Source organism: Mya arenaria, chromosome 6, assembly GCF_026914265.1.
Source record: "Mya arenaria isolate MELC-2E11 chromosome 6, ASM2691426v1".
NCBI classification, from domain to species: domain Eukaryota; kingdom Metazoa; phylum Mollusca; class Bivalvia; order Myida; family Myidae; genus Mya; species Mya arenaria.
In genome coordinates, this window is record NC_069127.1 from 64,011,793 (window position 1) to 64,025,595 (window position 13,803).

Consider the following 13,803-nt stretch of genomic DNA (forward strand, 5'->3'; position numbering starts at 1 on the left):
TGACTAGTTTTTACTTTATTTTTAAATCTGAGAATAAATTGAACGCGCTACGGATATTATTGAAAGTTATATATATATATGGTTCTTAGTTTTATTTAACCGATGAGATAGTTGAAAAGTTGTAGTGAAAACATCCCACGAAATGGTTTACTGTTTTACCACTTATCTATATAAGTTAAATTTTATTTTATTTATATATAGTATTTATAAAGTATTTAAATAAAAAAAAAATGGATGTTGCGGACATTATTCTAGTCGCCGGATCTGCCATTCCCGCGGGTGCCTCCTGCGCGCCCCTTAATAGTCATTTCCGGTTTGCACGGACGGATGAATTCGCTTCACTGGACAGAAAACGATATATTGAGGTACAGTATCAGATATTTATTCATTTTGCCTAAAGATGGATGTCACTTATTTTGATTGTTAAATATGCAAATAACAGAATAATTACGACTCCCGAAATTTAAGCAGCGCAAAAACAGTTACAAGTGTGACTATAAAAATTGTATAAACAATTAATTAAAATTGCCATCTGAAAAAGTTTGAAATGATAAATTTCATGATCCAATGATATGTTTAAAAGGTAAACTATTTAGACTTCTATTAGACAATTTATAAATGAATAAACTATATTAAATGGTTTCCAGATAATTATAATACTAGTAGGAGCATCTTATCAACGACCGTGTAGTTCGAGCACCTTTTCGAACTGGCCAATCCAATCAATGATAGAAAAATCATTTATTTTGAAAAAAAATGTTTAATTTGTCACGTAGAACACAGTGAGTCTGCTTTTGCAATAAACCCTATTAATGCCAATCGGAACTCTTCGACCGTTCCACGCAAAAAAAAGCATATGCACATCAATAGAAGTAGTTCATTACATCAATAGAAATAACATTAATTAAGAGTAGTGTTTTAACGTGTAATTTGTATAACTAAGTTTAAATTGTCTCAGAGTGATGTGTATTATTGTATTCCTTAAGTTTAATGGCTAAATTGAAATTACTACGCGATCTACTTGCAGCGTAGATTAATCTAAATATTTCTGACATTGTAAACTGTCCATATACATCCGAGGTTGTTTTCGATGGAAAATGGCCGGGGTATTCCGATTGTATCAATTCAATAAATCTTTACGCCACCTTTAACAGAAGGTTTTCACGATCTATGGGCCATCTAAGCAATGAGCGTACGACAATATATCTAAGGTCCAGATGTCTAGTTAATTATTTTGTCCGAATAAATAAACGCACCAAAACACGGGGTGGTATTCAATAATCAACTTAAGTCAACGTTATGGTAATACATCATTGGCATCATTCACTCTAAAATCAATAATATTATTAATAAATTCAAAGTAATCCGATTAGCTACATCGTTCTTAGATCCGATATTGAATACCAGCTTTGACAAGTAAAATATAGTATATCTACTTAGAAAGATTATTCGTAAAAGCGATCGTACGATTCGTTCGTTGGTACGATGGCGCAAACAGCCAAATACTCGAACGCAAAATTCCATTTATAAAAGGGAAAAAAATGAGCGAAATAGTCGTAAAACTATCACAATTTAATGAAATACTGCTTTAAAACTGAAACCTAATTGGATATATCTAAACGCGTGTGAAAACACGCGGCTCCGTATCAAAAAATTAAAAAGCAAAGTATGACATAACAGATATATAGCATACATTTTATATTGTTTCCAGATAGTGTACGTAAATGGCCAAATGCACTCAAATGACGTGTCGGACAGCCAATGGCCGTTGTTGCTACGTCCAGCACGTGACATGTTCGAGACCAACGTGCAGTTGTGCTTATCACGTGACCACAACTTGCACGTGCGTGCGTGCAGGGATATTCAGCAAGGGGAGGAAATCGTCTGCTGGTATGAGGCAGGGCTGGCGCTCAAACTGGAAGTCCCCTATCTGACCGCCGCCAATATTATAGGTATATCCCGTCATAAGAATATTCCCGTATAGTAAACAGGTCATGATAATAGCACCATATTACCTTCAAAGATGCCGAATATTATGTCACCAATTACGCAATAAAAACAATCATCATCAATTTAATTCATGATCTTTCATAGACTATCTTACTTTAAATGATAAATTAGCCGGATTTACCTGGTTTGAAAAATATAAAAAAAATGAATTAATAATTCTTGTACTATATCAATCTGGCGATGACTCTCTGTTTCTTTGTTCATGAGTTGTCTGGTCTTTAAAACTGACTTTGTCTTTCGCTTCACATGCTTGGACTTTTTGTCTGTTTATTCATCCATGAGCGGTCGCTTGCCCGCCTGTCCATTCGTCCGTTCATCAGTCTAACTGTCTGTCTGTCCGTCCGTCCGTCCGTCCGCCCGTCCGTCTGTTTGTCTGTCTGTCCGTCTGTCTGTCCACCAGTCTAGTTGTCTGTCTGTCCATATGGCTTTATGAATGTCTGTAAATCTGCCTGTATTAATGTCTGCCCATCTGTCTAGATGTATAAATATCCATTTGTTTAGATGTCTGTCTGTCAATATGTATGCATGAATATACATCTGTCTACCTTTCTCTCCGTCCATCGGGCTGTATTAATGTCTGCCCATCTGTCTAGATGTATAAATATCCATTTGTTTAGATGTCTGTCTGTCAATATGTATGCATGAATATACATCTGTCTACCTTTCTCTCCGTCCATCGGGCTGTATTAATGTCTGCCCATCTGTCTATATGTATAAATATCCATTTGTTTAGATGTCTGTCTGTCAATATGTATGCAAGAATATACATCTGTCTACCTTTCTCTCCGTCCATCGGGCTGTATTAATGTCTGACCATCTGTCTAGCTGTATGTATGAATGTTTGTCTATCTTTCTAACTGTCTATCTATTCACCTGTCTGTGTGAATGTTTATCCAGATAATCTTGCCGTCTGTATGGATGTCAGTTTATCTGTTTGTATGAATATCTGTTCATCTGTCTTACTGTCGATCTGTCTGTATAAATGTCTGACAATCTGTCTGTATTATTAATTGTCCTAATGTCTTTATGTTCGTGTGTTTATCTCTCTAGCTGTGTGTCCAAGTGAAGTATGTTTAAATATTGTGTCAAAAATGATCATGCGAATGGTTCGTCGTGTATGATAAAATAATTGTATTTTAACGACTGCTTATGCTTTTCAGGATGTGAAGAGTACTGTTGCACAGTTTGCGAGAAGTCCTTCCGATTCCCAAATTTCCTTAAGCTTCATCTGATGGACGGTTGTAAAAAATCCTCTTCCGGCTCCATTGTTCCAGGACCGCCTCAGGGCATCACTTATAGCGGAAATGGTTTTGAGACGCCGGGTCAGCCATCCAAACCACTCGAAAATGAACTGTGCACACAAGTTAATCTAGGCTCGAGTTCTTGTCATGATGTTAGACGGAATTTGTCCAAGGAATGGGCGGCACCTAAATTTACAACAAAGGATAGATGTTTTCATATTGATCATTCAAAACCTGCTGCCAATTTGCATTCAGCAGATACTATTTGTGAAGGAGACTTTGAAGTTTACAAGAGGCATAAAAGCGAAATCAATTCCGAAGATATGAACATTGAGCCCTTAGAAATTTTGAAAAGAACATTTTTGAATATTTCAACTAAAGATGGCCACCTTTGTGTATACTGCGGAAAGGTTTACTCCAGGAAGTATGGACTCAAAATACACCTGCGCACGCACACAGGATATAAGCCGCTAAAATGTCGCCACTGTCTGCGACCCTTTGGTGATCCAAGTAACTTGAACAAACACATCCGCTTGCACATGCGTACAACAGGTTCTTACCGATGCAACATTTGCGGGGCAATGCATGTGCGCAGGCGCGACTTATCACGTCATTTCCGGTCAAGACATCCCGGGTATAATGAAAAGGATGCAGTTTGAAAAGTCCAAATCAACATGTTACAAAACATCACATGAGTAACAGGCGAAAAAACATTGCCACAAATGATAGCTTTTTTAAATAATAAATTGTAAAAAAATGTGTTTTTTTATATTTATACAATGTTTTGTATAAACAATTGAAATTCATTTAATTTATAACTACGATTTTATCGTGCGATATTGAAGGCGATGGCTACTCTGGCAGGCATTTCAATGAAGCAATAGAGCGTATGAACACAATGTTAAAGAAATTTAATCCCTTCATCAGCGCGTTGTCTTTGTTTAATAATTACACCTTCTCTTTATTGCCGCTGCTACCTTCAGGGAATGGTTTTTACAACAAAATGTATTTTAGAGTGGCATTAAACGTTTGCGAACTGCTTGATATTCCACTTAATCATAAGTGTGGTTAACAGTCTCGTATTGTTAAAGGAAAATTTGAACAGGCGTGTCGCCATATTGTTATAAATAAACACTAGCTACAGTGTGTGTATACCACGTGATAAATTACGTCATATATGCTACGTCGGAAGGCAAAATTTTGCTTTAAATGAAGACTTAAATCAAACATAACTTTTCATTTACAAAACCATTTCAAATGAAACGAAGGGCAGTCTATACCGCTTAAAGAACACCGCATTTGTTTTGTATCCGAAATTTTATGAGGTCATTGGTTTCCTCAAACACTTCGACAAACATGTTTCCAATGTTTCCAATAATGAGTTGACAGTGCTCCGTCAGACGGCCGTATTGAGAAAAGGTTTTTCGAAGTGTTTTAAGAAACTAAACTCGCAATCAAATTCTGGTAAAAGACTGAATGTAGGGCTTCGAAAGCGGCATAGACTGCGCTATGTTTCATTTAAAATGGTGAAGAAATAGTGAAGTTATCTTTGTTTAAAGTATTTTACCAAATCAAAATATTGCCTTCCGACGTAGCATTTATGACGCAATGTATCACGTGGTATACACACACTGTAGCTATAAATGGTGTATTTACCTATAAGGCATTTTGTCAAAATCATTTCATTTGTCGGCACCGTTTTCAAGTAGGCTCAAAATCACGTTAGATAGTTGCTTTACAGTATTTGCCGGTTACAACACTAAAATCATTCGGAACTCTTCGGCCATTTTATAGAAAACAACCTCGGATGTATATACATGTACATCAGTTGAAGTAGTTCGTCATTTTTTAATTATATCATTAATTAAATGTAGCGTTTTAGAGTTGTATTTATTGATCTAAGTTTAAACTGATTGTCAATGAAGTGTATTATTGCAAACATAATAAAGATTCCCAAGAGTTAAGTCATAAAGTTTAACTGCTAAATTAAATTACTACGCGATCTACTTGCAGCGGACTTAAACGAACCACTTTTCGAGTATGTAAACTGTCCAAATACATCTGAGGATTGTTTTCGATAAAAATGACCGAGAAGCTCCGAATGCACTAAAATGCCTGTCATAATCAAACGTTAAGTGCATGATCCGTGGTCAAGTGGTAACACACTTGACTATCAATCCTGGGATCGCAGGTTCGATTCCACTTCGCATCACAAAAAGACTAATCGTCTTCCGAGGGAAACGTTAAATGTGGGCCCCGTCTGACTGTGCTTTACACTGTTGCACGTTTAAGAGCCATATCTAGGAAGCTCTATCCGTGGTTTCATTAGGTATATCCATTATGCTAAACAAGCTTAAATGGTTAGCAATCATACCAGAGCACTCGCCGAATGGGCCTTGTCCAAATAAGCTCTCTCAAACACACACGCACGAACGCACGCACGAACGCACGCACACACGCGCGCACGCACACACACGCGCGCGCGCACACACACACGCACGCACGCACACACACACATTACGGACAATCATTGTTAGTCTTGTGTTGCACTAAGTGCAGATTTGGTCAGCTGAATGTACAAAAAACAGAACCATTATGACGATTGATATTCTTTCCTAACGTCTTGACCTCATTCCAATATAAATCGGATTAGGTCTGTATACAAGGCTTCTGCTGATATCCTGCTCTAATCCATCCTGTATCAGTAATTTCATTTCATTAACAGTAGCTTATTTTGCAAACTATTTCATCGATAATGACATAAAAACCACAAGGACGGAATCCTACGAGAGCCATCGTAATCCCGCCCTTTGCCTTCTGAAAATGTCCAAGAAAAAACACAGGCGAGACTTATTTGCTGAAATATCACATTTTGTCATTGTTGTTTGATACTGCATAAGTATAAACCTCTAGGTAGTCAATAAATAAAGAAACACAAACTTTGTCAAAATCATTTTGAGTCATTCTAAACTTTTTAACATATGACATTATTCACAAATATATTAAGTATCAGAAGGTTTACAAAGCCAAGGCATACCAAAGCTTTGTTCTTGCTTACATGTTAGTATCTGTGTAATTACTAAAAATATTTTTTAATTGAACTATTTATTTAAATAATAAAAGGAGATGTTTAAACAAATGACTTTATTCAAGCAATATTATTGAACATTTTGTTAAATATATTACCGTTATATATAAATTATTGATGTCCAAAGATGTCCATAAAATATATCCAGACAGCAAAGAATATCCATTTGTCAGACCGACCATAACCAGAAATACTGGAATATAAGGACATCTGGTAAACAAAATAATATAATTTGTTGACAAGACTCTGAGATGTTGTTGCCAAACATGATTGGACCACCGACGAATCATTTACGGATCGAACGTCGAACATATGAGGACAAGCGTGGAGATACGTGCAAACAAAAGAATGATATAATAAGAGCAAGACCTTGAATAAAACAAATAAATTCAAAGGAAGATAGTCAGCCAAAACATGATAATGCATATTATAGCTTTCATCCGTATGTAAATTTATTATTGATTTCAATAAACATTTGCATTTTCCAAATATACAAAATTACATAATTAAAGCATTAACTGTTGCAATAGTAGGTCAAATAATCAAGACAAAATGGAGAAAGAAGCTTTATTCTATGTCTCGCTTCTCGTTCAAGCTGCTCATACTGGTGTAATCGCTTATAAGGAGTTTGTTAAAGAATGCGCATGAACTTTGTATATTGATATCGCAGTTGACAGTATGGTGCAGTACAGTACAGTTTGGTACAGTACAGTACAGTACAGGTTTGGGCCTCTCGTTTTTGGGCAAATCATATCGTTCGTCCATTTTCTAAAAGATATTTAATTGTAGTTCAGTTTGCGAAGTGGTAAGCAAAGGCATGCGTGGTTTGAGTATGGGCGCGTGTGAGAATGGTTGACGGTAATCTGATTTGGCTGTGGGATTACTCCGGGTATTCCGGATTCCCGATCAACAAGACCAGCCTCTTGTGTTAAATTGTTCCTATGAGAATTATAAATATAATGGTGTGATAACATGTTTCGCAATCGTTGTAAAATAAGAATTTTATACTAGTAAATACGTCATCAACATTCATTTCGTACAATTCTCAACGGATGTCATTATATATAGAGACTTTAGTTCCGAAAAGACGTATTTTGTACTTTTTTTAAAGGGAAAAACTAGCTATATTTAACACGATTTGTTTTTTACGAATATCATTGCGTTGCAGTGCGTCTGTTTTCAAAATGGTTTCTATCTGAAACCAATTTAGACCGCTCTTTCTCAGATTTAGCAATACATAATCTAAGGCAAAATTATTCAAATGTTAAATAGTCCAGACAAAATGTAAACCATTTGCATTAATAAGACAGGGTCATATTCAAAAGGAGTCAATGATAACTGGGATGTATGGAAATAACAATGAAAGCATTTGTATTCAAAAGACAGGCGCTGATATAGCAGTGCTGTTAAAAGGAAAACAATCGTTGAATATTTTGTTTAATATTTGATCATATAAAACAAATTGTACGCCTTTCATTTAAACCATGCGTTTTTTTTCTCAATTACATATTCACACGCCATACACATAAGACTCCGAAAAAGAGTATTTCTGCAATCGGGAGCAAACTTACCCCACGGGGAAATGCTCAGCATAGTAAAAACCCAGATTAAGTTAGAACCGCTGTACTGTCAAACCTGTATGATGTATTGGAATGCTAAAATGTACAAACCAGCAAGACATGTGCTTTTGATGCATATCTTGATGATTAGATAGGGGCGCTTCTGAATCTTTCGGGGGAAATAAAGACGACTGGAAAACACATAATTGATTTTCTGGACCACATTACAGAAACAGAGACAGTATTAAAATGACAAAATTATTAAGTCAATTCCTTCTTCTCTAATGAAACGAAACCATTTATTTGCCCCAAAAGACCATTAATTATACATCATCTGAAGAATTTTAAATTTACTTACCATACGAGAAAGATTCGTTGGTACTTGTTATACAAGATTTAGATTATTTCAATAAGGATGCATGTGAGAATAGCATTTTAAAAACTGAAATCTAAATTGCTTTATGAATTAATTATAATCAAATGCAAGGAAACCATTATCGAAGTGCGCCATTAGTTTGGAAACTTATTTGAAATACACCAACCGTGTTTAGAATACGGATTAAGATGATCTCAATTAGGATTCATGACAGGATGGCATTTAAAGACCAGGCCCCAATTTCTCGAAACTTCTTAAGCTTAACAGGCTTAAGTTGCTTATTTCAAACAGCCAAAATACATACTTATAGTGAATTTTGATAAATGAAAAATAGTTTATTGTGATAAACGTAACGATAATTCCTATCTAAAGGATTGAAACTTTTAAAGGAGTATATAAAACGCAAAATATTGAAAAATAAAAATAGTGGGTTTAGCTTAATCATGTTATTAGGGACTTAAGTAGTTTTGAGAAATGGGGGCCAGAAACCTATTTGCTTAATAAATGCATTCTACACGTTATGAAAGTACTCCATTAATTCGGATTTTATTTAATACTCAATTTCTGCTTTACAACACTTACTTTAGCAACGACCGTTGATTTATGTCAATAATAACAGAATACAGAACACAAGTTTATTTCCACACATAACATCACACGTATTTACATAAATGAATTACATTACATTACATTACATTACATTACATTACATTACATTACATAACATTACATTACACTACACTACACTACATTACAGTGCGATACAGTCAAGTGCAGTACAGTGCAGTGTGGTACAGTGGAGTGTAGTGCAGTGCATTACAGTGCAGTACAGTGAAGTGTGGTACAGTGGAGTGTAGTGCAGAGCATTGCAGTGAAGTGCATTACAGTGCAGTACAGTGAAGTGTGGTACAGTGGAGTGTAGTGCAGTGCAGTACAGTCAAGTGTGGTACAGTGCATTGTGGTACAGTGGAGTGTAGTGCAGTGCATTACAGTGAAGTGCAGTACAGTGCAGTATGGTACAGTGCAGAACAGTGCAGTGTGACACAGTGGAGTACAGTGCAGTACAGTGCAATACAGTGAAGTGCAGTACAGTGCAGTGTGGCACAGTGGAGTGTAGTTAAGTACAGTGCAGTGTGGTACAGTGGAGTGAAGTGCACTACAGTGCAGTGTGGTACAGTGGAGTACAGTGCAGTACAGTGCAATACAGTGCAGTGTAGTACAGTGGAGTGTAGTGCAGTACAGTGCAGTGTGGTACAGTGAAGTTTAGTGCACTACAGTGCAGTGTGGTACAGTGGAGTACAGTGCAGTACAGTGAAGTGCAGTACAGTGCAGTGCAGTACAGTGGAGTACAGTGCAGTACAGTGAAGTGTAGTACAGTGCACTACAGTGCAGTGTGGTACAGTGGAGTACAGTGCAGTACAGTGCAATACAGTGAAGTGCAGTACAGTGCAGTGTGGCACAGTGGAGTGTAGTTCAGTACAGTGCAGTGTGGTACAGTGGAATGTAGTGCAGTACAGTGGAGTGCAGTACAGTGCAGTGGAGTACAGTGGAATGTAGTGCAGTACAGTGGAGTGTAGTGCAGTACAGTGAAGTGCAGTACAGTGTAGTGGAGTACAGTGTGGTACAGTGGAGTATAGTGCAGTACAGTGCAGTGTCGTACAGTGCAGTACAGTGCAGTGTGGTACAGTGCAGTACAGTGCAGTGTGGTACAGTGGAATGTAGTGCAGTACAGTGCAGTGTGGTACAGTGCAGTACAGTGCAGTACAGTGGAGTGTAGTGCAGTGCATTACAGTGCAGTACAGTGAAGTGTGGTACAGTGGAGTGTAGTGCAGTGCATTGCAGTGAAGTGTGGTACAGTGCAGTATGGTACAGTGGAGTACAGTGCAGTGCATTACAGTGAAGTGTGGTACAGTGCATTGTGGTACAGTGGAGTACAGTGCAGTGCATTACAGTGCAGTACAGTGAAGTGTGGTACAGTGGAGTGTAGTGCAGTGCATTGCAGTGAAGTGTGGTACAGTGCAGTGCGGTACAGTGGAGTACAGTGCAGTGCATTACAGTGAAGTGTGGTACAGTGCATTGTGGTACAGTGGAGTACAGTGCAGTGCAGTACAGTGCAGTACAGTGAAGTGTGGTACAGTGGAGTGTAGTGCAGTGCATTGCAGTGAAGTGTGGTACAGTGCATTGTGGTACAGTGGAGTACAGTGCAGTGCATTACAGTGAAGTGCAGTACAGTGGAGTGTGGTACAGTGGAGTGTAGTGCAGTGCATTACAGTGCAGTACAGTGAAGTGTGGTACAGTGGAGTGTAGTGCAGTGCATTACAGTGAAGTGCAGTACAGTGCAGTATGGTACAGTGCAGAACAGTGCAGTGTGGTACAGTGGAGTACAGTGCAGTATAGTGCAATACAGTGAAGTGCAGTACAGTGCAGTGTGGCACAGTGGAGTGTAGTTCAGTACAGTGCAGTGTGGTACAGTGGAGTGTAGTGCACTACAGTGCAGTGTGGTACAGTGGAGTACAGTGCAGTACAGTGAAGTGCAGTACAGTGCAGTGCAGTACAGTGGAGTGTAGTGCAGTACAGTGAAGTGCAGTACAGTGCAGTGGAGTACAGTGTGGTACAGTGGAGTATAGTGCAGTGTGGTACAGTGGAGTGTAGTGCAGTGCAGTCAAGTGCAGTACAGTGCAGTATAGTGCAGTGTGATACAATGAAGTGTAGTGCAGTACAGTGCAATGTGGTACAGTGGAGTGTAGTGCAGTACAGTCAAGTGCAGTACAGTGCAGTGTGGTACAGTGGAGTTTAGTGCAGTGCATTACAGTGCAGTACAGTGAAGTGCAGTACAGTGTAGGTCAGTACAATAAGGTACAGGACAGGAAAGGACAGGGCAGGTATTCTCTTCTCTCTACAATTGCATGTTGTTATTCCTTAGGTCCAAATATATTTGTCATGGCGGTAGCGCATTCGTTTTTATTGTCAAGGCGTACGGGGTTCGATTCAAGGTCTGGACGTAAGTGAGAATGGTTGGTGGTTACCAAATTGGACAAGGGAGTTTTCTCCTGGATCCCCGTTTTCCACCACAACACAAGACCACGCGTAGTATCGTGCCAAAGGGAGTGATATATATTTGTAAAAAATGTATTTTAATACTTTATCACTTATAGTTCGTCATCAACATATATATATATAGAGAGAGAGAGAGAGAGAGAGAGAGAGAGAGAGAGAGAGAGAGAGAGAGAGAGAGAGAGAGAGAGAGAGAGAGGGGGGGGAGAGAGAGAGAGAGAGAGAGAGAGAGAGAGAGAGAGAGAGAGAGAGAGAGAGAGAGAGATTTTCGTTTCAAAAAGAACGTATTTTGTTCTTTCAAGAGTAACATCTAGCATTATCTAAATAAACTTTGCTTTCATTTAAGTTACGAATCTCATTGCGTTGGAGTGCGTTTGTTATTTAAATGGATTCTGTCTTAAGCCTATTTAAAACGCTCTAAGATTAGGTTTTATCATAATTTGAGACGAAGTTATTCAAATGTTTAAAAGTCCAGGCAAAATGTAAACCAATACAAATAAGGTAAATAAGACAGGCGTATTCAAAGGACAGGCGCTGATATAACAGGAAAGGGGAAAAAGCGTTGAAAGTTTTGTTTAATATTGTATTATATAATGCAAATTGTAAGTCTGCCACTTAAGCGATGCGTATTTCTCTACTTACATATTCATTCGCCATACACATTAGTCTTATAAAAATTATATTTTCTACGTTTGAGTAAAACGAATAAGAAAAAAAAGTTTCCCTTGTTGGTAATGTACTAACCTCCAGGTGGCTTTTTTAAGCACTAATGATTAGTGCACATAAGAATCTAAAGGCATTCAGCTTTGGGGAACCGATACGTTCACATTAATTCAATTTATTGATATTTTTACAAGAAAATTTTCATGATAAAAGTTTTGCTAAATTATGTAAGTTCTTCATTGGAATTATCAAATACCACTTGTCTACGAAGAACATAGCGATATGTACAACTCGATATCGCATGTATACATGAATCATATAAATTGACATGTTTTACATACATCATTGTAAAGGAGCTTACGGGTGATCAGGCCGGACATGTAGTTGTGAAACAGATCCTGTAAATCGGGATGACCAAGGGGTGGGGGTTTCTGAGTTTTCTTACAAATTAGGGTTTTATCTGAGTAATCCCTCGGCCACTTGGCCACGTCTATAAGTGTGAATTATCTATCAAGCATGCATCGATTTCCCAAGATCTTCTCCGATATTTCTTAATAATAACATTGAAATGGTATTGATTTTGTTGTTATTTATGATAGATAAAAGAATGGTATTCAGGGAAGAGGGTATATCTGGGGGAAATTTACCCCAGGGACAAATGTTCAGCAAAAAAAGGAACCCAGTTGCAATCCGCTGTTCTGTCTCAACTATTCAATGTCTTGGTTTGCTGAAATGTACAAACCAGCCAAACATGTGTTTATGAAGCATACCTTTATGATTATAAAGAGTCGTTTCTGAATCATTCGGGGGAAATACGGACGGCTGGAAAACACATAATTGAATTTCTGGACCACATTACTGAGGCAGAGAGAGTATTAAATGGACACAATGCTATTATCAGCAAGTCCTTTCTCCCCAATAAAACAATAACATTGCCAAAACACACACTATCATTGCGGTATATTACAATGCATCATCCAAAGAATTGAAAAGATACTAACCATACAATCAAAATTCTGTGGAATTTAGTATACGGGATTGAGATTATCTCAATTAGGACGCATTTGAGGATGGCATTTTCTGATCTGAAACCTAAATTGCTTTAATGAAGGACTATATTAAAAACAAGGAAACCATTTAAGCGCGTTTATAATTTGGAATTTATTTAAATTACAATTATTTTAGCAATGATCTTTGATTAAAGTAAAAGTTATAAAGCATGTTTTGTTTTCAATAAGTCTACGTTCTTCACATGTTAATGAAGTCATGCAAGGGAGAAAATGCCGAATATTTAATCAACAATTAAAACTCTCATTTATCTTCCTTCTTTCATGATCTACATGTGAAGCTGTTAACCTTAAGGTAACTTGCAAGTTTCAAATGTAGTTGTTTATGAAAGTGGTTATGAAGTCGTGTTTTTCGAAGATAAAGTATTGAACAAACAAGTAATTTGTTAGTTTTCAAGGTCTTTCGCATTTTGGTTAGATAAACAAACTTTAAATGCAATGTATATTCATGTTTTAGTGGCGTTTTATATAGTTTAAGGTCTGTCACGAGTCGTCATTTATCTATCTGTCTGAATGCATGTATGTCCATCTGTCTAACTGACTGTCTGCGCATCCGTCTGATTGAGTGTATGTCCATCTGTCTAACTGACTGTCTGTGCATCTGTCTGAATGCATGTATATCCATCTGTCTAACTGACTGTCTGTGCATCTGACTGTATGAATGTATGTCCATCTGTCTGGCTTCCTGTATGAATGTATGTCAATCTGTCTGGCTGTATATATGACTGTCTGACCATATGTCTAC

The 13,803-nt window shown here is 37.5% G+C and overlaps 1 protein-coding gene across 1 annotated transcript; it reads left to right on the forward strand.

Annotated features, from left to right (window-relative positions):
* Window positions 1-230: 230 nt before the first annotated feature.
* Window positions 231-3,910, forward strand: LOC128237963 (PR domain zinc finger protein 13-like). Its single transcript, XM_052953538.1, has 3 exons — window positions 231-365; window positions 1,712-1,952; window positions 3,171-3,910. The coding sequence occupies exons 1-3, from the start codon at window positions 231-233 to the stop codon at window positions 3,908-3,910; spliced, it is 1,116 nt and encodes a 371-aa protein (XP_052809498.1).
* Window positions 3,911-13,803: the final 9,893 nt, after the last annotated feature.

What these genes read in the sequence shown, in the direction of transcription:
- LOC128237963 (XM_052953538.1), top strand. Translation starts at nt 231, where the DNA reads ATGGATGTTGCGGACATTATTCTAGTCGCCGGATCTGCCATTCCCGCG. An exon ending in ACAGAAAACGATATATTGAG is followed by an intron (nt 366 to 1,711) that starts GTACAGTATCAG and finishes TATTGTTTCCAG; the next exon opens with ATAGTGTACGTAAATGGCCA. An exon ending in GACCGCCGCCAATATTATAG is followed by an intron (nt 1,953 to 3,170) that starts GTATATCCCGTC and finishes TATGCTTTTCAG; the next exon opens with GATGTGAAGAGTACTGTTGC.